This window comes from Stegodyphus dumicola, chromosome 1 (genome assembly GCF_044657685.1).
Source record: "Stegodyphus dumicola isolate Sdum_Otavi_A_Nest chromosome 1, ASM4465768v1".
Taxonomy (NCBI): domain Eukaryota; kingdom Metazoa; phylum Arthropoda; class Arachnida; order Araneae; family Eresidae; genus Stegodyphus; species Stegodyphus dumicola.
Genome location: NC_140768.1, coordinates 274090412 through 274116512, shown reverse-complemented (window position 1 = coordinate 274116512; position 26101 = coordinate 274090412). Strand labels below are relative to the sequence as shown.

At 34.8% G+C, this 26101-nt stretch overlaps 1 protein-coding gene across 3 annotated transcripts in view; it reads left to right on the top strand.

Annotated features, from left to right (window-relative positions):
- LOC118190867 (folliculin-interacting protein 2-like) overlaps window positions 1-25004 on the top strand; it is a 214283-nt gene extending 189279 nt beyond the window's left edge. For all 3 annotated transcript variants that reach the window (XM_085807052.1, XM_085807045.1, XM_085807065.1), the window contains 4 exons: window positions 16087-16128; window positions 18605-18731; window positions 22447-22524; window positions 24869-25004. In XM_085807052.1, coding sequence (XP_085663178.1) covers window positions 16087-16128; window positions 18605-18731; window positions 22447-22524; window positions 24869-24939 — 318 coding nt within the window. In that variant the 3' untranslated portion in view covers window positions 24940-25004. The remainder of the gene's footprint in view (window positions 1-16086; window positions 16129-18604; window positions 18732-22446; window positions 22525-24868) is intronic.
- Window positions 25005-26101: the final 1097 nt, after the last annotated feature.

Genomic DNA, 26101 nt, shown 5'->3' with positions numbered 1-26101 from the left:
TTCTCAGCTCGTATATTATGTGCATATTTCAAAAATAAGCATACATTAGAAACTTTTGAAGTCTAAAAGTGCATTTGTTTGCAATGTTATTGGCATTCAGTATTTTCTAAGGTACTTTTTTTAGCACTATGTTCGGCAAAGCTTTAAATTTGAGGCATTTTGTCCTTTCCAAACAGTCTTTTACATTCAGACTTTTCTCCTTACTTTCTTTTCTACCAGGATGTCCCCCCCCCTTTCGCATTATTTTCTATGCAATTTTTTTTTTTTATTCTCTATTTTTGTTGCAAACTTTTCCGTAGGCAGGAACTTTTCTAAAAGCAATTTTTGTCTAAAATATTTAGAGAGAAGAAACATCAGATAAAAATTTTAATTACGAAATCAGAGTACGCTTAAGAATGTTAAAATACTATTGCTCCAAAACCTAAATAATACATTCCTGTCATAGACTATTTTAAGAAAAGTAAGCAGAATTTCAAATTGTTTTGAAATCCATATTTTCATTTCAATAAATTTTAAAATATTACTTACCAAAATGAATAAAAATTGGGACTTTTCTATGAAGGATGGGTAGATGTTATCGTACATTTTAAATATATGTCATCGCTTGAAAACACTAATTTTGTTCTTTTTGTAAGCCCAGTGAAAAGGAAAACTAGATATTATTTATCTCTTTCTGACATATGTTGGTAGCCATTGAAATTTCTGCAGCATGAAGGAAGCACACAAAAAATCTTGATAAGGGAGAACATGCTGGATTATGCAAATGAATTGCATGTCATGGTATGCGCATGAAAGAGATTAATGAAACTTCCAAGCTTTATAAAAAAATAGATTGAATTTGCAATTTTTAATTTTTAAATAACCTTTTCTTCTTTTAATTTTCAAATCACCTTTTCGTCTTGTTTGTATTTTCTTCTTGTCATGTAAGAAGAAAGAGCGTTTCATATCAGCACATCTCATTTTAATCACAGAAGAGTAAAAGCCTACCAAGACTGCGGAATATTATTCCCCGTTCTTGCTGCTCGCATTGGCCAAAATCCAATGACTGGTACTAGAATTTAAGTTTCCAAGGGTCCATAAAGACTGATGTGCGAGATCTCAACGCTTCCCTCACCATTAACTGATGCGGAGACGAAAGGCTTCTTATGTTGCCTACATTGGTGCTAGGTATTGTACAGCCATTGCATTTACCGTGATTCAGAAAACTGAATGTGTTGCATAGCAATAAACATACACATGCGTCATGCGACAATTTCGGTAATCACGAGCTGTTGATAGGCGACAATTGCTTTCGCTTTCTTAAACGCTGCAACACAGGAATCACCACCTGTTAAGTTGGTTTCAACGATGCTCATAGATACATAAATGGCATGACGTCGTCTTTTCTGACGAAGGCCATTTTAAGCTTACCTCATCATCATGGCTGTATCCATATAAGGAGACCGAGAGGAACAAACGTAGAAAGTTTTATCGTCATACTGGCTGAGCATGTAAATTGATGGTACAGAGGATCACTGGGTGCAAATTTCATTCATCTCTAGTCCGCATACTCGTTACTGCCACCAGGAACCATTAGATTCTGAGATTTGAATATCTGTGATTCTACATATTCGAAGCCTCCGTTACCCTCTCTTTTAACATTCGACAATGCTAGACTGCGCTTTACGGAAGCTATCCTATGATTTTCTTTATACAGTCAAAAGTCGTTAATCCGGACTCGTCGGGACTTCGGCGATTCCGGATTATCGATTTTTCCGTATTATAAATCATCAGTTTAAATCTGGTTAAGATGGCATGCAGAAATTATAAAATTAAAAATATAAAACCATAATTTATGATATAAAGAACAATTATGATCTAAAGGGTATCAAAATTTACAAAAAAGAAAGCTTAATATTTGTTTACTTTATTAAACATTTCTTTCAATGTAAGTTGTTTGCTTTGTTTTCTGTGATAATACTTTCTCTTTAATTCTATAAACAGACATAATTACTTGTTCAGTTACAGAGTTCCGCTGTTCCATAATTCCTATAATTGCTGTGTCGAGAGTACCGACTAATTTGTCAATCGAAATTTTTTCGTTTTCACTAACTTCTGTGTCACTTTCTTCACTATCAGAAGCAAATTAGAATGACGAGTAATTTGATTTAAATCATATCAAAGACGGAATACATCGAGAAGAAATACTACATTTAGTAAGGAATTATAAGCCAAATAAAATTAAAACATCTGCCATGAAGATGAGGATAGTGCTGACAGATCAACTTCCAATTCATTGCGCGCCGTTCCCCCCCATCCCCCGCCGCAGAGCAGCGTGAAATTGATAAACAGATTTTGGAATGGTTAGGTCATTTTTTGTAGCAATTCCACTTTTGTTTAATGGACTTCGAAACATACACTCGCTTTGGTAGATCCTTTACATATTAGTAAATATATATCGGAAATTCTATTTGACATAATCGAAAGTTCAAGCTTACTTTTATAAAATTCCTCTAACAGTCTGCACAAAATAATAAGCCGGATCCAAGTCGAACATTAAGGAACAACGCAATCTGCAACATTAACTGAATTAGATAATTTTAGCTTAGCTTATACCGTCCGTTATACATTAAACGCGCATGCGTAAACGTATATTGCGCATACGCGCACGCATATTCGCAGCCGTAAAGGTCTTACGCGCATGCGTCAACGACGCATACGCAGAAAGTTTGTAGCTTTGAGGTCCGGATTATACGTCATTCCGGATTATGGGTGTCCGAATTAACGACTTTTGACTGTACACTAGGTGTTTGACTCCTGCTTTGGCGGAAGCGTTTTCTAGGTCTATCACTAATATGAAAAGTCTGATCAGTGGTTGCATAGAGATGGGCACAACAGCCCCAGCCAATATGGCGGATGACATCTTGTATAAAATTGAACGCAATAATCGTTCCTTTTACAATCTGTTTTGACTCCATGCCTACATATTCATTTTCTTATTGCTATCCAGTGTATTATTTTGAAAATGGAATTAGATTTAAGAACGTTGAGGTCTTCGTTCTCCTGGCAGTCTGCAATAACTGTATAATCAATTGATGAAGTAGTGATAGTTCCAGTTCTTGATTGTTGGGTACTACGATTTTTTTTTTTCCTTCTCCAGAATATTGTGTGTCTGTACTTAATTCAGCAATGCATCTCAATTACCAGACGTTGTCTTGGAGAGGCTTTATCTTAATTCTTCTAGAAAGCAAGGGTGATAGGTTTATGATGAGTGAAGAAAGTAAATGATCGTTCTTCCAGAATGTGTTTAAAATCCTTTATGACTAGGTAAATCTTAAGTAATTCTGAAACGTAAGGACTGTAGTTCCTCTGCGTTGATGATAGGGATCGAGAGAAAAAAGGCTTAGCAGATGTTTTTCACCGTTATATATTTGATGAATCATGGTGCCCATGGCAGAATGAGATGAATCTGTTGTTAGAGTGACCTGCACTGTCTCTGATTAGGGTGAATTAACACTGTTGAATTGCACAATGCGCTTTTCATATTAGTAAAAGCCCTCTGCGCATCTCTGACCCAAATTAAAGGTTTTTTTGCTTTTTTCTTTAATCTTTTAAGCAAGATCGGCGCAGTTTAGTATCAAGTGATACCTGAGGTTGATGGTAAATCGTAACCGTTCCCAAAAATCTGTGTAAGCTTGTGAAGGTTTCAGGTTTAGGATATTGCTTAATTGTAATAATTTTCGATGGAAGATGTTTAATTCTTTCTGCTGATATTTCGTAACCTAACAACTGAACTCTGCTCAGACCAAATTCACATTTTGCAATGTTTTGCTCAGTCTGCAACTGAAGCTTCTGAAGACTAATCAAGATTTTTTGTTGTTGTTGTTGTATATGTGTGTGTGTATGTTTCTGGTGTGTAAAAGATATATAAAGAAACTTTTTGTCATATAAAAAAACTGTCATATAATAAAACTATAATAAAATTGTCATATAAAGAAACTTTTTGTGTGTTTCTGTGTCTGAAGAAGCAATGCGAATGTTATCGAAATAGTAGAACACAAAATCTAGGCCTCCCAGTTTTGGAAGACTTTTGCAGCATTGCGTAGACGAAGTGTCATAAAAGGAAACTCAAAAAGTCTGAAAGATGTTATGATGGCGGTCTTCGGAATATCAGCTTCATGAATATCATTCGTGGGCCATAATCAAATCTATGGTTAAAAAATCCTTTTTTCATGTAGAATATTTATGTATTCCTTTAGAAATGGTAGTGGCATAGTGTTTGCATTAAGTGCACGATAAACACCGCATAACCTACAGTCACCACTTTTTTTTTTTTTTTTTTTTAAAGTGAGATGTAATGGACTTGACCAGCTGCTTTTGAATTGCTTGCAGAGACCTTCTTAAAGCAGATAATCAAATTTCTTTTTCGCAGGAATCAACTTTCTTCTAATTTAAGAGACTATGAGTTTTCTTTTGGTGTGCATGAAATGCTGCATATCATGTTCTTTAATTTTATCACTTTTTCTAAATTTATTATTTAAGTAAGTTATTATCATTTATATAATTTAAGTATGTTAGGAAATTTATTTAAAATGGCTGTACATTGGTTATGGGAAGTGTTAGCAATGAATTTAGGAGTGACGCCATTGTTACATAAAAGAACATTCAGTCGTCAATGAGGCGATACCGTCGATTAATTTCCCATTTTGACTGCCGACTAATAAGTTAAAATGGGAATGAAAGTCTATTCCAATGATAGTTTTATTGACATCTGCAATTATAAAACGCCAGTTGAAAGATCTATCTCCAAATTCAGTTCCTAGAATTTTTGACCATACGTTTTTGATTGTTGTACCGTTAGCTGCAAACAGCTCAAGCTTAGACATCGTTCTTTTTTCCGATGGCGATGGTGGAACAACCGATAGTTCTGCTCCAGTATCAAATGAAAAAGGGGTTAGTGATGCGTATACAGATGACGCAGCTTGGCTTCTTGAGTTTCAGTCGTCATTGAAAGCCGTGAATTCGAACCCTAATCTTTGCGTGACGGTGTATACATGTAAGCTTTCTCGTGTTGATGACAATAACAATTATTTTTGGAAAGGTTTCTTGAATTCGATCTGTATCTTCGTCTTTGTGGACTGGAAATTCTATGTCTACTCATTTCTGCTACTTGCAGGCTCTAAGTTTGGTACCCGTTTCTGTAAATCTTGGGCGATGTTGTTATCAGATGGTTGAAAAAGAATGCGACCTACATGAGTAAAGCTACCTACCTGAGGTTGATTGATTGGGATTTATTTCCCATATCTTGTCAGCCATTGTCAATAGTTTGGACAAATCATCGGTGCTTACAGACAAAATGCTCTGCATATTAAGCCGTGGTAGTCGCACCTGCAATGTTTTCAAAAATTCACCTGGCACCTGCTTCGTCGCCAGGTTGCAATTTCAATTAGCCTCTTTTTAATTGCCGGCTATTTGCCGAGGATATCTGCGACTTGTGGTAATGCCCATGCTTCGGTTGAATTGACTACTTTAACCATATTTTGTGTGATTCGCCGTTAATTCCAGCGTTGCGAAATTGAGCTCCGATTTGAAGAAACCATATTTTGGGGTCGGGTTCCAAAAAAGAGGAATTTTTAGACTTACTCTAGCAGTTGTTAATCTCTCCGATGCTCTTTCAGCATTCTCATTTGTAGACATTTAATCGCAATCAGTCACGAATGCGGGCACCAGTTTGTAAAGAGCAAACTTCTTTAAATAAATTTATTAACGAGAGAACAGAAGTAAAAAAAAAAAAAAAAAAAGATATTTAGTTTCTTTTTTGAAAACAAATTCTAAAGTTTATTTTTTCCCCCCGAACTCTTTTCCTTCAATTTGCACAGAAAGAAAATTTCAACTCAAAGAGTTTGACAGACGGTTTTGGTTTATTGGTTTATTTAATTATGACAAAGCGCACTAGGCTATCTGCCTAAGAGGAGGGGGGACTTTCTAAGGGAAACTGGCTCGTATACACGTTACACATGTCACAGTCCAGTAGAAACTGAATAACTTCTTTTTGCTACAAAATGCTTGTAGCATTTCAAACAGTGATACGAACTGGAGCACTTTATTGTTTTTCTAGGCTATGGTAAGTTGAGGTAAAGGACAGGTTAGCTCTGGCGATAAGTTCTCTTCCGGGCTTCATATAGTAATCGTTCTCAGAATGCTGTCACTAGGCGAAACATAACATTTTAAATTTGTCTTCCAAATTTAATAGATCTGTAAGTGCTTAACAAATTGATTGGTTTTAAAACAATAACACCATCTCTTAATAATTAAAATTTTATTTTTTAACATATGTAGTTAAAATATAAATTAAAATTCTTTTGATTTATAATATACCCAAATGGTAGTTTTTTTTATCATTCGCAATGTAATTAATAAAGGATTTTTTTTTTAGTCATGATATATTTGTACATCTTAAAAAAAAAAAATTTTTTTTTTTTTTTTTTTTTTTTTTTAATTATAAGTATTCTGTTTGATTCTCAAAGGTATGGCATTTTCACAGGGGAATATAAAGAAAATAAATTGTATTCCTGAGAGAAATATTTTAAAGAACATTTTCTACTAACATACTTGCTATAAATACAGAATCGTAATACTAGTGAAACTTCATGCATTTGCTGTTGGGCAAAGTCTCCTTCTTGTTAATTATTTTTTGCTTAGGTTGTGTGTAGATGTAATATTTCCATAAAAGAAGGATACCGGCAAAAAACATTAGCGAGCCAAATTCTAATTCTTTTTATTTCAAACAATAATTTCTAATATACAGTTGGCATTAAATATTTTACAAATTTACTATATCATTTTTACCCCAAAGGGCTTAGCCTAGAAGGACTATTAATTTCGTTTTGGCATTTTGCATTCAAAATTTTAAATGTCGGTTCACTTTTCAAACTGTTGCCACCAAATATTACAGCCCTGTATTATATTAAAAAAATAATTAAGAATCTGCATAAATGTATGTATGTTTCTCGCACTGTGATAAAACAACGGTACATAGAGCCATCAAGTTTTGAATAACGTACGTTTCCACCCGAATGTCGGCATCTTGAAACTCACATTTGAAATTTGTTTTATTATCTATTTCATATTCTGTAAAACTTTAACGAATTTTTATTAACAAACTTAAGGATTTCAAAGCGAGCAATGGCAACGTTGTACAGAAAAAAACATTTTTATTTCCAGCACGCGAGGCTATGTATGAGACTCTAGCGCGCGAGGAAATTCAGACTCACGGACTGGAGGAAACGGCGTTCGCCGAAGTCCATCTCCTTTCTTCTTGCTTAAAAGCAAGATTGCTACAGAGACTATGTATCGGAAATTCTAAAGATATGCTCAATTTAAAACTGTTTTGCGATATTGCTGTTGTTTTATGAGTTTTATGGTTTAAGTGCGAAGAACATGATATTTAATAAATAAAGGTAACCCACAAATCGTTAAAGAAACGCCTCTTTGGACGTAATTTAAAATCTGAAAGTTTCAGAGATTTATTATATAAAATTATGTTCTGACGTTGAAGAAAGCACGTTTCATGTGGCGTCATAGTATATCGGAAATTTAATAAATAGCTGCTGTTGGCACCTTTTTTTTGTTAAATATTTAAGCTCTTGAACTAAAAAAAAAAGTATTTAAAGAAGTTTCATAATTGATTCACGTGAAAGATCTTTCTGTCGATTATCTATAATCTTTCTGTGAACTTTTACCTAGTTATAGTTTTCAGGTACTGTTACCGTTCCCAACAAATTGAATAAATAAATTTTCACGTGAAAATCAGCTCTAACAATAGTTGGTTAATTTTTTCGTACGTGCGTAAATCATTTAATGTGCGAGAATGGAATACTATTCCTTTTTTTTTTTTTTTAAATTTTTCGTGTAAAAATCTGTATTCCGTAAGGTATGCCTATTTCTAAATATAGTAATTCTAATGTGCTTGTGAAACAACATAATTTTTACCAGACAAAAATTCAGAATCTGATTATTATTTGGCTGTTTAAATAATATGCTGTTGAGCATATTATTTGTATGTGATTTTTAGATTTTCATACACTTTTTTATGAGGTCCTGTCAAGATATCAAAGGTACTTTTTTCTTTAATTTCTATAAATAGTATATATTAATTTATCAAAATAAATTTTAGTGCATTTTTCTGAACATAAATTGAAAGCAAGTTCTAATTGCTTATTTATAGCTTCGCAAAGTTTAGCGAATTGTTTTTAAACTTAACATTTTGCTTATTACTAATATATTGTCATTTTTGCATAGTTTTTAAAACTTTCTTATTTTTATTTATTTATTTATTTATTTATTGCACTTGCAGGTAATTTTATGAGTTAGTGGTAAAATCCTAGTACACAGTACGGCATTGGCGTGATTTTAAAAATTGTCACGAAATTTAAAAATTGTCACGAATTGTCACGGTATGATGCTCATCATAAATACTGGGTGCTACTGTGGTAGACGGTTGCTCGGATTTTTGGCGATTTACGTTGGCGCAATTGTTGGCGCAATTTTTACAATCGTCAGCCATCTAGAAAAACGCTGTTTTTACGCATAGTAAAGTATTCGAAACTTAAATATATATATATATATATATATATATATATATATATAAGTATCGTTAAAAGTAATGGAGTAATTTTTGTTGAAAATGTAGTTTTTTAAGATGGCAGGGAAGTTAAATAAATACATTTACTATGAGTATAAAATACTAAAGTAAGGCTATTATTACTTTCATATAGCAAAAAAGAGAATAAAAACATTGTGCCAACGTTTAATTAGATTAAAATATTACTGAAATTGAATATCGAATTAAAAACCATCCTACCAACATTTAAAAGAATTAGAATATTATTAAATTCAAATACTTTAAAATACGTTATATAAAATATAATTAACATTAAAACATATGTGACAATAATTATCTCAGCAATTTTTGAAAATAGTGTATTAATTTTTTAACAAAAATTGAAGTATACAATTATAAAATAAAATAAAAATATGTACTTACATTTTTTTGAGTAATTTAACCTCTTGTTTATTGATAAGTACCACAAAAAAAAAAATCGAAATCATAATTGAATCGGCTCTTTTAACCATCTTCATCTGTTATCCACATATCTCGCACTTCATTGAAGAAGCAATTAGCGAGGTTTCCTCCAAAAATTTAAAATAAATTTCCTCTGACGCTATTAACAATTTTTAAATAAATCTTTGATTAAGAAAGACATGTTGGCCAAAATAAGGTCTCAAAGGGAAATTTTTATTATTCCAATACCAATAATTCATGGTAATTACAAATAACAACATTCATCTTCGAAACGAAGATATCCATTCCATTTGAAATCTGACGAATTCGAAGACATGAATAATAAAATTTTGAAATGGCGGGGTAATGCACAAATATTCAGTAACCAATCAGGGAGCTGATTACATCACGCATAGAATTAAAATTATTTAAATAATCATTCATAATAAAATATTTTAAAACAAATGCAAAATTAAATTGTATTTTAATATTTAACAGCCATAAATAATGTTTAAAACATTAGATTAAATTTATAGATATTAATAAAACCAATTACTTTTTAAGTAAATTGACGTCATTGATTACATCATCAACAACATAAAATTATATAAAATATTATAAACAACAAATTTTTATTTCAAATAAAAATGTAAAATTAAATTGATTTTTAATATTTAGAAGCCATAAATAATATTTAAAACACGGAAGTTATGCATAATAAAACGCACTATTTTTTTAATAAAATGATAACAAACTATCAGTTGCCATAAATAACTTATCCAGCGATGGGTTTACCATAAGTTGTATTACTCGCCAAAAGAAAAATCTCCAAAATCCGTGCAACCGTCTACCAAAGTAGCACCAAATACTGCGTTAACTTCTCATCATAATGTCGCCAAATGTCACCATATCCCGTATCCATATACTAGAATTAAACACAGTTAGTATTTGCTAAGAATTGGCTTACTGAACTGTTCTCAAAAACTAATTGTTGGTTTTTAATCCTAGATCATTTACGTAAATTTTACGAACTATTCTGCAATGCCTCAATACTTCCGCATCTGTAATTCACAAATATCGTAGTTTTTTTCCCCAATTGCGGAGGCTGAATTTATAGACATCATTATAAAAACATGAGCAATATCTTTTATTAGCAATAAATTGATTTTAATGTACTATTTTGAGAATGTAATTTAGAGAACTATGTTGAATAGCAGTTTTAATAAAACTGTATTTTGTTCCGATCTTTAACCATAAAGTACTATAAACATAAAGTATTGTTGCATTTGTACGGGTTCGTGGATTAACGACAACACTTGAGGAAGAATGAAGACACAATTTATTAACTAGTATTACTTAGGACAGCTCCAAAAACACGTTTACAGTCGTCGAAAAACTACGACAAACACGCTAAAACAATCTGCAACATAGCCTTCAGACTATCAGACTATAACAGTGAAGACAGCTTCGCGGCAAAGCACTACAGTACAGCTCCCGACTCGGTTCGGTCGTTCTCTGAACTCAATGTAATCTGGAGACTCTCCACGCTACAAAATTCGCGATGCACACTCTCGATGCACTAACTCGCGATACACTCGACTACCAACTCGATACTAGACTGCTACTCCGCGTACAGGCAGGGTTTATAAAGTTTTTGGCTTGCTTTCGAGAACATTCTGGCCCAAACCAATGAGAATTCGTTCTAGAATGTTCTCCACCCGTCTATAGCATATCGCCAATTTTGTCGCAAAAGGGACGATTTCGGGTCGAATCTGGCAACCCTAAACCCGCCTTGCGGGGAAGGTATCTTACCGAAGCTGGTAACAATATGATATGTTCGCTGGGTTAGCGATAAGTGTTTGGACGCGGCACGTGTTTGGATGATGTGCAGTGTAAAGAGTTTTAACTTGCTCGATCGGATAATTATTCATAATTGCTGTCCTTCATATTATAGTATTTTCATTTCTGGTATGCTATTGTTTACGTGTTCCACCCTAAGGCACTATTCAGAAGGGGCGTGATGCTTTCGTGGAGCACTTTCTAAGGGAACTGTCTCGTATTAACACGTTACACATGGGGAAAACCATGAAAACTCCTATGCAGCCAGCCCGTTCGCGGGATCCGAACTACCAGTGTTCAGGGACTTTACTGCTCGGTCACTTGTGAGCCATTTTTGGTATAGTAGATATAAAAAAATGTTTCATTCTGTATTTCAGTAAATGAGACTAAACTCCTAAATGTTTAGTTTAATTTCCAGATAGAATCTAAAGAATAAATATTGTTGTGTGCGTACGGGTTCGTAATAGATTGAATGCACAAGTCTGATGAAAAGTTAATAAAATTTATTCTTATCACAAAAAATAAAAACAAAATACTGAATTTTTTCCTCACAGATATTCGTAAACTATTAAAACGTTAAATAGAACTCAATCCAAAACGTAGAGAAAGGTAATCCGATCTTCACCGCGAATTCGCTACAATCAACAACAAAAACTTAGTAAAAAACCGAAGTGAGCTGTTTCGTTCCGGCTTTTAAAAGCTTTTTAATCATGCACGAGAACATTCTGGTAATTTTTATTTTCTCGAGGTTTCTGGAAAGCAAAAGAGTAGAATTACAGTTACAGCTAACACACAGTTTCATTTATTCAATTTAAATATAAATTACAAGATATCTATTTATTAAATGTTAAATGCGTGTGCTCCTGTATTTCTACTTTTTCGGCGTAGCTTTCTATTAAAAGTTGTCACGCGCTTTATTGCACGGCGAAGTAAAATAATTTTAATTACAATTCTACTAAAAATAGCTAAATAAATGCAAAATCCGTATCACTGTCCCCTTTCCAAGGACTGCACGTCCCGGGCAGTACAATCCCTGGACAGGAAGCCAAACTTACAAGTAAGGCATCAATGCAATAATAAACATTACATTACAAACAACATAAACAATAATTGCAATAAGTAACTTAAAACAAATATAATACTCTCAAATACTAAATACAAATCAAATCAAATACAAGGTGGATCAAATGAAGAGGTACGAAACGACGTAAAAACGTAACAGTTAAATATTTGCATATTCCACCATGGGAGAACGTAGCGAGACATCTCAGAACGCGATTGGAGTCTCTGACTGAGATCGAAGCATGCGCGGGCGCCCGCATGCACAGGAGAGAGCAGAGGCTCTTATCAAAAGCGGCGTCCAAATGATGCGGCGTTCGCGTTGCAAAATTCGACGACTGAGGAGCAGCGAGGTTTTATCCGATTTCTGACAGCGGAAGGTGAGAAACCGGCGGAGAAATGTGTCTCTGACAAGTCTGTCAGAAAATGGAGTGCTCGTTTTCGTGCAGGCCGTGAGAGTGTGGGTGATGACCCGAGACCAGTCCAGGCAAACACTGTCATCACGAGCGATCTCATCGACAAGGTGGACGACCTAGTGAGAAGTGATCGGCGTGTCACATTGCGAATGTTGGCGGTGAAGGTGGACGTCAGCTATGGAACCGTGTGGACAATTGTTCACGACAGGTTGCGATATCGGAAGGTGTGCGTCGCTTGGGTTCCGAAGCAGCTCACCGACCAGCAAAAGGAACTGCGTATGGGGCTAGCACTGCAACATCTGTTTCGGTATCAGGAAGACCCCGCTTTCATGGAGCGGATCGTCACAGGTGATGAGACCTTGTGCCATCACTATGAGCCAGAGACAAAGCGGGGCAGCATGCAGGGGAAGCATGCGTCGCCATCTCTCCCTAAAAAGTTCAAAGCCTTGCCGTCAGCAGGCAAGGTGTTGCTCACCATCTTTTTCGACGTTCAAGGTCCGCTACTTGTGGAATTCTTCGAGCATAGAAAAACCATTAACTCCGATGTGTACTGTGAGACACTCCGACGCCTACGCAGATCCATCAAGAACCAGGGCTGCTCACGGAGGGTGTGATTTTGCTCCATGATAACGCGCGTCCGTACGTCTCCAGAGTCACACACATGGAACTGGCCAAGTTCAAGTGGGAGACATTGGACCATTCACCCTACAGTCCAGACATGTCGCCTTGCGATTTCCATGTGTTTGCTCCACTGAAGAAACACCTGAAAGGGAAGCGCTTTAACTCGGACGACGTACTCAAGGACGCTGTGAAGGACTGGGTCCCGTCACGGCCACAGGAATTCTGGGAACAAGGAATCTTGGAGCTTGTTCATCAGTGGGATCGTTGAGGTAATTATTGATCATTGAGGTTGAGAGGTAATTACAGCGTGGACCCTCCGGGGCATACTTTCCACAAGTCTTTATATGACAGCTAGTGGTAATTTCTTCCACTCGGCTTTTTAATAGAATAGAGAAAACTTAGAAGTTCCTTTACCGATTTTGCGGGTAAGGAACGGCGATGCAACACGTCCCAGAGGAGTCACACGTCCCAGATAGGGTTCAGGTATGGACTCTGGGCAAGCCAGTCCATTCGATGAACTCCATTGGCACCATACCAAGCCTTGGTTAACGTCGAAACATGACAACTGGCTTTGTCGTCCTGAAAGTAACAGGGGTCCAACCCGTAAAACTTCCACAACGTAGGAAGCACGTTGTCATCCAAAATAGTGCAGTAGGCATCGGAGTTGAGCTTACCATGAATGGGGACCAAGGGTCCCATCCCATACCAGGAGAAACACCCCCAGACCATCATTCCACCTCCGCCGAACTTGACTGTTGGCACAATGCATTCTGGCAGGAGAAGTTCTCCAGGTAGACGCCAGACCCAGACCCTGCCATCCGAACGGTAGAGGGTGAACCTTGATTCGTCACTCCAAAGAACCCGTTTCCACTGATCTACGGTCCAATTTCGATGGGCTTTGCACCACATTAACCGAGCAGCGCGGTTAGACTTTGTGATCAAAAGCTTATGGGCAGCAGCACGACCATGAAAACCAAGCAGATGTGCTTCCTTACGGATGGTATTCATTGAAACAATACTCTCGGATGCCTGTTGAAACTCCTCGCGGATGAGGGCCATCGGTAGGGTGTGTTTCTTCCGAATTTCTCTGGACAGCACTCGTCGGTCTCTATCCCCCAGTTTCGTCAGTCTGCCGACTCGGTGCACATTCCGACAATCACCGCTCACCTTCCACTTCTTAATCACATAGGCAGGCCACTGTCGATTTTGGGTACTTCAGATCGCTAGATATGCCCTTAAGGATCGGCCACATTTGTGATACCCAATAATTATACCTTTCTCGAAATCAAAGAGCTCCGAACTGCGAGGCATCTTGCATGCCACTAAAGCCGATGCTGTTTCCTACACGATATATACCGGCGGAGTCCGTGACGTACCTTAGGACCGCAGATATCGTCATTTGCATAGGTGTCCAAATACTTATTGGTAGTTAGTGTACACTACGTACTATGGCCGTAGGAAGGAGCAAACTTGTCGTAATGAACTACTTTAGGCTTAAAGTTTGACGACTTACGGATCCGAACCCCGACGACGTTCAGCCTGTTTAGGCTGACTTTGAAATTGACTGTTCAGACTGGTTAGTTGAATCAGTGAGTGCTTGGCCTCGTCAATTTATCGTGAAAACGGAGTTTTCTGATGCTGAATTAGAGCGGAAAAGGTGTATAAATAATACCACAATACTGCCGTCTATTGCAGAAAAATCTAATTCTCTGTTGAATCTTGAAAATTATAGTAAATTAATGAGAGCTATTAGAGTGACTGCACAGATATTTAGGTTTATTCACAATCTGAAAAATAAAACTGACAAGAAAACCGGACCCTTGCTAGCAGAACTTTTTGCCGCGGAATTATATTTGATAAAAAGAAGTTCGATATGAACATTTTTCTAATGAAATTAATAATTTAAAGTCTGGATAGTTGATTTCAAAAAGCTCAAACATTTATGAACTAAATCCTTTTCTAAACGAGGAAAGAGTTTTATTAGTAGGAGGAAGACTACAAAAATCAACTTTAAGTTTTCATGAAAAGCATCCTATAATTATTCCTTCAAAAACTCATTTTACAGATCTTCTACTACGTGATGCACATGAACGAGTTCATACAGGTGTAGCTAGTACTCTCATGTTCCTCCGTGGAAAGTACTGGATAATTAGATCCAGACAAAATGTGAAACGTGTTATAAGAAACTGTGTACTGTGTCAGCGTTATAACTCCCGTCCGATGCGACAAGTCATAGCACCATTTTCCATCTAGAGTGCTAAGAGTATTAATATTGTATGATAGTATATTTCTTATTGAAAATGTAATCGTAATGCTACTAATGTTCTATCTATTTTATTTAATTGCTATTTCAAGTACTGTATATTTAATATTTAAAGAAATGTATATATTAGAAAATTTTAAGGTTGTAGAAATGCATTTTAAAAATTTAATTTAATTCTGAAAAAAAAAAAAAAAAAAAAAAAAGACAGGTTTCTTGTAATAATCCTAGTATTTTAGTTGAATTATGAAAAACTTGATTTTGAAATCATTTCATTTGTTTAATATTATTTTGAGTCATATAAATTCTTGATTTAAATCCTGATGCTTGAACAGGAATGTTATAAGAATAATTCTTGATGAAATTTACTTGAAAATTTACTTGATATTCTTGAAACATATGGTAAGTTTTACATGTTCTTGATATTTATGTGACATTTCTTGATTACAAAAACTTGAATTTGTAATGCATAATAATTCTTGAAAATGTTCATATCACTGATAATCTTGATTGTTCTGAACTACAGTTCAGCCGGGCCCAGTGTGTAAGAAATTTTATTTGGAAATATATTTTAATTCCCAAAGAGGGCGTAAATCTTTCATGATGTTATACTTCTTGTTCTTGGATTTGGCAGAGCCAGTTGAATGTGTGTTAGACGTGAATAAACTTGGGAGTTTAGAAATCTGATTCGTAGTGTTCATTTACCTTGATATTATGTGTGATTTAAATTAGCGTTTTCTGAACCAGGATAACTTGAAATTCTTGACAGTTATTATAATATTTTATAAATGCTTTTAGAAGCATAAAAATTGAAACGACAAAAAATTCTAATATATTGCAATTTTCAGATGTCATTTCCAGCCGATGATGTCACAGATATTATTAAAACTGTAAGTATACCCTTTGGTTTTTTGTGTTTTCAGTGAGATTATGTTTATTTGAATATACGCAAGGGAATTATTAAACTTTTTCAAATCTGAAAATCTTGCATTTAAAATTGGATTCAGATGCAAAAGTACTAAAGCAATTTTGGCAAAGCATATTTGGACCACCTGCCTAAAGATAGTCCTAGAGAATTTAAACTAAAATAAAGAAATTATATGACCTCTTGAGGCGAAATATCTTAGAATACCTTTTTTGGGGGGCGTTGTTTTGTTATGTTGTTAATACACTTATGAAGACTTAAAGCGATAACTTACCTTCATCATTATTTCAAAGACGGACGGTTGCACCTATCTAAGTTTTTAAAATATCAAATTGAGAACGAGCAAATTTTTTCAACACGCCTTTTAGTTTAATGTACGGTAACATTTTTGGGAGAATCAGACTAAAATTTATTTCACGAGAAAGAGAATATAATTTGTTTTGATCTGTAAGAGTAGAGGATGGTCTGATAACTGTGTTTTGGAACTAATTACTTTCTACAAACTTGTTTTGTTTTCATCGGTGATCAGTACTGTTAACTGCTGAATTCCCGAAGGCTGTGCTGGAAAGAATTGACCGCTAGATAGTTTGTCATCACGAGCGAATTTCGAATATCTATTTACAGTATATTAACATCGTTATCAGATAATCTAAATCCCAACTAAAAATCTAAATGCTAACTAATCTAAATCTGAATAACTTTTAATCTAAATAATTAATTTAAATTAATAGTTATCGGATTAGATTGCATAATTACAGAGTTTCAAAGTAGCACCAGGAACTGGGTGTCTAAGAACGGTAGCCTCGGCGATTGCCTTTTTTGCATGGGTCAGCTTCGTCGTCCCATTCTAGAGGATGTTCTTTTATTTTACTTGGCTTATAAGATATTTCTCCCACCTTCCTAGCGTGCCTTCGTGGTGTGGTGGTTTGCACGCTGCGCCGGTATACCAGAGGTCTGTGGTTCGATTCCCGGCAAGGGCGTTGATAATTTTTCGCGTCACCATTGAATCCTCATGGCGAATAATTTTGACCATTTTTATTGATATGTAATTGACTACTAGTAATGGCAGATTTATGAAATGGGGAACTGATTCTCCATTTCATAAATCCTTATTCTTTTGAGGGTTCCTTATTATAAGATAGGGAGTTGTACTGTATTATATAATTGTATCTTATTTGTTTGTGGACTGTTCCTAGCGTGCCTTCGTGGTGTGGTGGTTTGCACGCTGCGCCGGTATACCAGAGGTCTGTGGTTCGATTCCCGGCAAGGGCGTTGATAATTTTCCATCTCTCCTGTCCAAAAAATACCTAATGTCCCTACATGGCGCCCGAACTAAAAGGGTGTAGGATGATGATTCTCCGCACCCACGATTTGGAGATTGGGTCCCCTAAAAACCCAAGTCGCCCTTTAAAAGGGGGAGTATATAAGGTGCCTTCCTAGCGTGTCTTCATGGTGTGGTGGTCTGCACGCTGGGCAGGTATTCCAGAGATTTTCGGCTCAATTCCCGGGGAAGGCGTTGCTAATTTTTCATCTTGCCTGCTTCATTCAAAAAAATACCTAATGTCTCTACAGGCTGTGAAGGTTTCGTTTTATTAAGCCGGGTGTCAAATAGCGTATTTCAAGGAGCTAAAACATCGACGCTCTTGGGACAAAACGTCTGTAAAAGGTAAAAATGCCGAGAAATTTCCTTAACTCTTTTAAAGAGTTTGGTTTGCGAAACTTTTCGCGTCACCATTGAATCCTCATGGCGAATAATTTTGACCATTTTTATTGATATGTAATTGACTACTAGTAATGGCAGATTTATGAAATGGGGAACTGATTCTCCATTTCATAAATCCTTATTCTTTTGAGGGTTCCTTATTATAAGATAGGGAGTTGTACTGTATCTTATTTGTTTGTGGACTGTTTTTTCAAAAAATTGGTTATTAATTTGGGAGTCTCTTAGAAAGCGGAACTCCTCATAACAGAAATGTTCGCAACCTCATCAAACTGCTTCTACGAGTTATAGTCATGATTAATAAAGAATTTTTCACTTTCTGATTATCTGCATTTCCATGAAAAGTGGCCTATTCATTGGCAACTTTGTGAATTGGCGGAAAAAATTTATTTTGCTGTTTTTACTGCTGATAATTACTTCTAGGGTTATAAATAATAGTAAAAAGAAGCATTTGAAAAGAAACTAGAAATTTTACGAGAAGAAACAAAATTCTGTATGGACGATATTTACAGTGCAGTTTCAGTGACGGCTAAATATAAAGCTTGTAAATCCATGAAAGCCAAACTTATATGGTAGACGCATGCATGGATTGGTTATTGCCCAGTATACACTCGAAAATACTCCAAAACCACGGAACTCTACCGAACATCAGAATCAGGGGAGTGGATAATCAGAAAGTGCCAAATGTTTTACGAACTATGATATATTTCTTAAATTTTAGGTTATAACTGAGGTTATTCCAAAAACTGAGAGTTATATGGCTGATATGGTGGATGAATGGGCTTCAACAATTGATGAAAAGGTTTTATGGAATCTTTCCAAGTTGAACATGCCATTCAAATATATAAGTATTGCAATTTATTCACTTTTTAATTTAAATATAAAGGTTATTCAAATATTGTACAACTTTGTGTTTTAAGAATTTTTTATTGTCATTAGTCTTCTGAATCTTCGTTTGTTATTTATGAAGAAAAATACTTTTAACCGAGAAATAGTTTAGCATAAATCATTAATGAAGTCTTCTTTAATGGATTAATTAGGAGATTCTAAACACGATAGTTAGGATATTGCAGATTTCTTATAATATGCCTTTGTGTGTTTTTTTTTCATCGATATTTTCAGATAAAGAATTGAAAATATTGGCTCTGAAAATGTTGCGTAAAACATTGAGTTAAAAGTAAGTGGAGGTAAGAAATAGCTTAAACAGTAGGATCAGAAAAGCTCTCCAAAACTGCATCTGGAGACCTTCTAAATTTGTGAGTACTTAAAATTATTAGTAAAAGGTTAAAAATAGATTTTTTTTGCAAATAATGTACTTTTATAACGCTAACACTCTGGAAACTATTAAAGCGCGAGGTAACACCGTCAATAATTTTTTAAACAAATGTTTTACAAATATTCTAACCATTTTCTGCCATTGCATAAGTGATGGTTAAGTGATGAAATATATGGAAGAATAAATAATGAAAAAAGTAAATATGGAATGCACATAAAATGGTACCGTTGATTCCAACTACGTACAGGTGTTAAGGGGTGCCAAGACTTAAACAAATCCGCCTCGAAGCACTGTATTGCATGGTCATAAAGACCATGCAATACACTCCAGACCTCGACGATACCCTATTTCAAATTCAATACCTAATGTTCTACATTGAAATAGAGCTTATTTTTTAAATAACCGTATTTATAACACATTGGAGAACACATTTTGCTTTTAAAATATGTTCGTTTTTAACATATGTATTCATGCATTCAGGATGTTAAATTTCGTTCAACATACTGCAGTTAAAAAGATTACGTTTATTTAGTTTAACTTTACATAGAAATGTTCAATATTTGATTTTCATTCGCACCAAAATTTTCGACTCATTATAATCTTTTGGCCTAAAATAACATAATCATGTTTAACACATAAAATTCTTAAAAGTGGCTAATATATATATTAAAAAAAGCTTCTTCGCTGCATTTAATTTAGATATCCTCGCTCAAGGTAAAAATAAAAGTGTACTAGCAACTTCATATGCATGTATGAAAAAAACTGATACTTGGAGAATAATTATATTATATTATAATATCTTTCTGTTTTTGTTGTAGAATTCAGACATACGTTACTCCAGGAATTCGCACCAAGACGGGTAGGTGACGGTCCTGAGTAGCCTCATCGGTTTCTAGGGCTGGAGCTCTCTTAGTCAAGTTTTGGCCTCTTTCCCTCTTGGAGTCGGTCTTTTATTCTCGTCGACATCATTTGCACTTGGGAATATTCAGGTGAAGCTGTTTGCTTCCTTGGAAGGTTTGTTTCACCTACCGGGTCTGCACACTATGGCCTGCCGTTCATGTGTGCTTTTTGATCGCTGCTCACTAAATGATAATCAGTTTTGCTTGGCATTCTGAACTCTTGTGCGGGAGGCCGTACTTAACAGACTTCGTAGCGAGTTTGCACTTGTCTGAGGAATGGAAAAAATATTGTCTGTTGTGGCCCTGGGCCACACAAACCTTGAATTAGTAAGGCTCCACCGAGACAGAGAAGAGCATTAAATTTTCTACTTCACAGATTTTTGGAGCACCAGGCTCGTTGAATAATTGTAACTGAAACATCGGCACAGGAGTACGAGTTTTGGATCTGATCATTTGTGCTACTTTAAGAATATTGAATCATCGTCGAACAAATTCTTCTTTCATTTCATCGATTGCACAGCCTGAGGGTTTTGGATCTGATCATTTGTGCTACTTTAAGAATATTGAATAATCTCCGAATAAATTCTTCTTTCATTTCATCGATTGCACAGCCTGAGGGTACAGTAGAATCCTCCCGATATCTATATAAAGCTCTGCACGCTATATAAAGCTCGACAGCTTTTTTGGAACTTTTTTTAAGATATCTCTAGGTCAGACAGAGCAAATATTACATACAGTACATATAATTGTTATTTATACGTATGTCTTTCCTGTTCTGTTCAAAGATTTGAGTGTTCTTTTCCTGTAATTTTTGCCGTTTTCGCATTGTGCCATTAATTCTTGGGGAACTTCATAACAAATATATTGTAATACTTGACAGCGCGCTTTGCTTTTTTCGAGGATTTGACGAAAGTCAGGTAGCAACTGGCCACTGGCTCCCATTCCTTTCTATTGTTGCGAAACGTTAGGAGATTTGTCTGAATTTTTGTGACCGCATGTTATTGCAAACTAAACTCACAACAACTCATTGCGGGTATCGTTTATCAGTACACATGCAGGTGTATATGCAGGTGTTCTGCACGCTGGGCCGGAATTCCAGAGGTCCGTGGTTCGATTCCCGGCGAAGGTGCTGTTAATTTTTCATCACTGCTGCTTCCAAATTAACCTAATGTACTGTACCTACAACTCTACTGTACAATTTTAAGCCGTCTAACATTTTGATATGCATGGTAAACAGATACAAAAGTACAAAAACAAAATTCGTAATAGTACATTTTTGAAAGCGGGTTACCTGGGTAACTATGAATATAAAAATTATTCGGCAGAAATTAAAACAAATGAATACAAGTATAATGTTACGAATTTTATACATATGTAAATAGTTCTAGTGAAATTATGTGAAAGTATAGTATTTTTTTGTATAATGTAACATGAAAATATAGAGAAGGGGAGTTTGCCGGAAAAGCTACATTTTCGTGATATCGAATATAAGTGAATAAAATAGCAATATCTATCCAAGTAAAATGGTAGACTGATTGTCAAAACATGGTTAGCGCAGAAAAATGTAGGGAAAGTATTAACAGATAATCGATCGCTTCATGTTTTGAAGCTCTTCTCGAGTTAGCTTTACCCCTCCGAAGACGAGGTTGGTTCGAGAAATGGCATATACAGGACGGCATAAGATAGGCAAACATTGATTCAAAAATGCCTGCTGTGTCATCAGCGTTTTGCCCATTTTCGCCGGCTATTACTACATTCTTACTTTTGAGAGGTAAGTGTGATTCAGTATTAGTGAAATAATTAGTAAATGGAATTAGAAATTATTAGTAAATGAAATTACAGTTATTATGAATAAATTGCAAAAGAAGATTTATGTTTAATCTTAACCAAGCATTTCTTGGAAAATACCTTGCATGATGTTTCTTCATCGTGGTTGTGCGCATTTAAATATCCAGCGGCCGAAAGTTCTCTGGAGTATTTGGTGATAAGAGAAAGGTGATAGGATGCCCTCGAATACCTTTCTTTTCATCTCACCCAAAACTGAGATCGTACAGGGCAAAACTCTTAGCTGTCAACACTGATGTTTACTAGATTACAGTGTACGTTCATTCTCTCACCGATGAATTTTTTTTTTTTTCTTTTGTGTTACCGAGACTTTAGATTTCCTTGAAAGTGGTTTTAAATTTTGAACTGAATACATTACTGTGACTAGTTTGATACTGATTATTAGTTACTTAATCCATCAAATGTGTGACGTATTTCAATTAAATATTTTGATAAACCTGGCGGTATTGTTTCTCTACATATTTCCACAAAAGATAAATTTTGTGTATACTTTTGTATTCCTCTTCTGATTTCTGCAATTGTAATCTGCTTCCTTTATTGCAGCTACTTGCACAATCATGCAGAAGAATGGAGCAGGCATTCAGAGTTCTGCGTCTTGCTACTGGGATAATACCTCTGATGGTATGAAAATTATTCTCTCACCTAATAAGTGAAAGAAATGAGTTTAAAAATCATAAAAATTCAACTTGATTGGATAATGACTACAATGCAGTAAAGTTTACTTGCCTCAACGGAATTAAATTAAATTAAGATGAATAAAATCGTAAAGTTTTCTCATTACTAATAGTGAGCGAGACTTTGGTAAATGAATTAATTAGAATTATTATTCATTTGTATTTCTGTACGAAAGAGAAACAAGAATTTCCGTCAATGAAATCCGTTCTGAAAGTGAATCTGGAACTAAACCAAATTCGGGACCCTTGAAGCCTAAGTAGCTATTGTGACATCTGCGAGATGCAATGTAGCAATGAAACTCTCTCTGTAATTGTGCAACTGGAAATCTGAACTCAAAAATCGATTTCAAGATCACTGACTTTGCAAAATGCTCTCATCGATGCAATATTATACAGTGACATGCGTTATAAGCGCAAGCATAAACTTAGAAATGACCTAAGGGAACATGTTTGATGCCACTGAAATCCTAAGAACGAGTTCAATATCAGACTCATTAGAGGCCGAGTACAGTCACTGAATCCTGTTATTTCGACCTGGGTTTGATTCAAGATGAACAGACTATCCACAGGATCGTTTTCGTGTTTTTCCCTTGCGTAACGTGCATACAAGGCAGTTCTTTTAAAAAATCATTCACGAAGATATCCCTTCTCTTAAGTAGATAGCCATCGTGTGCTTTACTATAATCGAAAAAACAATCTCTTTTTAAAAACATTTTGATATCACGAATCATTAGATGAGAATCTGCGAGTATATGCCTAACTCATAAATGAATTAACTCTAAGATTTATGCTCCACATCATCTAGTTATTGCGCGATTTGCTTGGAGGAAGGTTACATAACCATGCAGTATGATGTGATTTATAACTTTATAACGTATTTTCATGACCGATTGTACTTAGTTATACGTTAAGGAATTTCACCCAACTGAAGCCTTTGTTTGTCAGCATTGCCACATTAAGTGCAGTAAAATGCTACAAAGAAGCAAATAAACATTACTATGATTTTTTATGCTGTCATAACAGTTAAGGCTTTCGAATCTATATAATCAGTGTCATTCTTGCGGAATATGTAAGGAATTATCACATTCTCCTATGCATGCTTTCGTGGTGTGAGTTATTAGATATGCAGCTGGCATAAGATCTGTAGTCCGAGATCAGCAATGGTACCGTTGATTTTCCAAGTTTCCACTTTGGAAACGTAATAATTCTTACAGTGGGACCCGAACTAAAAAATGTGGTGGTGTATGTAACATGTTAACCATATGCATTTGGTTGACCAGCTTTTGTGCTTCTCTTGAGTCATCCTTTGTGATAAGAATGGTAAGTGGGTAAGAATGGAAATAATTATCGTATTCCCCTTGCCACTGCTACGCGTATTGCTATTGTGTAAGTAGTTCCCGCATCTAGCTGGCCTTTGAAGATTCGTGGATGAAATCCCGGCGTGATTTTTCATCCTTCTTCTTGTGAAATCGTAATAATTTATACAAACAGAATGAAATCTGAGGCAATAAACCTTATCATAAGCATTTTTTTTTCTCCTGAAGATATGATTAAATCCTTATATGATCTGCTTAAAAGTTGTAGTTACGCCAGAAATCTCATCTCTTGTGTTTAGTTTAATTAAAGATGCAATGCAAAATATTCCATAGACAACGAGATTTCTGTTACAGACTGTGAGAAAAGTAAAAGTAAAGGAGAAAGAGATGAAACACATCTCAAAGTCGATTTGCATATTATAATTAGGATCCAGACAGTCCAAAGTTTAGAGATAAACTATTTCTGAATTTTGGCTTTGCTGCAATGGCAGAAGACTGAAAAGAAGTTGTACAAGATTAGCTTTAATTAAAAAAATATATATATTTCCTTAAAGAAATAATTTTTTGAAAATTTATCTTACTTTATAAATTATTATAAAAACTTTGTATTTAAATTGCATATAAATGACTTGAGTGTGAAGTGGAAAGATTGCTTAATGAACTATTGAGTTGCATCTGTTAACACATTTTCTTGAAACTGTCTGATCATTTCTTTATTGTAATTTACTTTACATCAATCTAGAAAAATGCATAGCATCAAAATCATATGTAAGAAAATCATTTAGCCATAAAATGAGCTGAATTTTATGCATTTTTTATAATCTGAATAAAATGTTTAAACAGAAAAAGAATCGTTAAGATATTGTTTTGTTATGAGACTTTACTTTAGTAAATTGGCATACATTAATTAACTTTTATTAACAAATCTTTTTTTTTCATAAATGCATAAAATTAATTTTGTTAATTATTTTTCAGGAAGCTGCACAATTCGTTGGGAAAATAACTGCATGTACTGTATTGTAACTGTTTTTGGACTTATTATATGATAAATAACCCAAATTAAATAGCCTCTGAAGAGTTGCGAAATTTGCTACAGATATTAAACCTTTGAATTTTCTTTTAAGATGTGTTTTATTCACTACATTCATTAATCACAGCAGTGAAGTTCTAAATCTAGTTAATACAGCCCCACACTTCTGATTCAAAACTTGTAATGAGGAGTAAATTTAAATAAGCTGGCTTAGCCAGAAGATATTTTACATTAACTGAATAGGAAGCAAAATTCCTTGAAAAAACGAGATGAAAATTAGGGAACACGTTATTAATATGGGAAAAAATTCGTCAAAAATAAATCAATATAAGGCTAGTGATTTCTCGGTTTGGCACTGAAACAGTACTGAAAATATATAAAACTGTATAATACATAACTAATGGAATCAATCTGTTTTATAATTACAGTTTTAAAGCTTGGTATCAAAGAAAAAAATATTACGAAATAAAATCAGAATGAATTATCTTTTAAAATATTTATCGTAAAAAATGTATTTAATTTGCTTTTATGCCTGTCTGTGTATCATCAATATTTAAAATTAACTCACTTTCATTTAACTAAGAAGGTGAAATTTTCAAGGTAAAGAGAAATCCAACTGAAGTCCACTTTTCTGGTATCTTTGAAATGATAAATGCATTGAATTGCCATACTAGTATATATATATGTTACCGTGAAAGACCGAAATTGGAGAATCTCGACTTTCACCGGAGAATGTCAACATTCACCAAATATGTCGGTGAAAGATCGAATATTGCATTACATTCTTGTACATTCGGACCCCTGTGTATGTCGACAATCACAGATATGCTCTGGTGTAGGTCCTAAAGAGAGGAGTATATGTACACGCTGTAATTGCAAAAGGAAGTGTTCCACAAATAAATGCAGTTCTAAAAGCAAGGGCCTCTTTTGCAATTCAGAGTGTCCTAATAGTTTAAGTTGTTGCAATATATAAGATTTGAATCAGATAATTTAGTAAGTTTTTAACTTTTATTATTTTCCTTTCTCATTTTGAATGTACTGTGTACGTTTTAAATTCTTATATTCTTAAGTTCTTATTTTAAGTCTCAATGGCGTTTCTTCGCGACTGAATTACGGAGAAGAAAATATAATATTCTTATATGTTCAGCATTCACCATTAGTACATAATGAATGTCGAC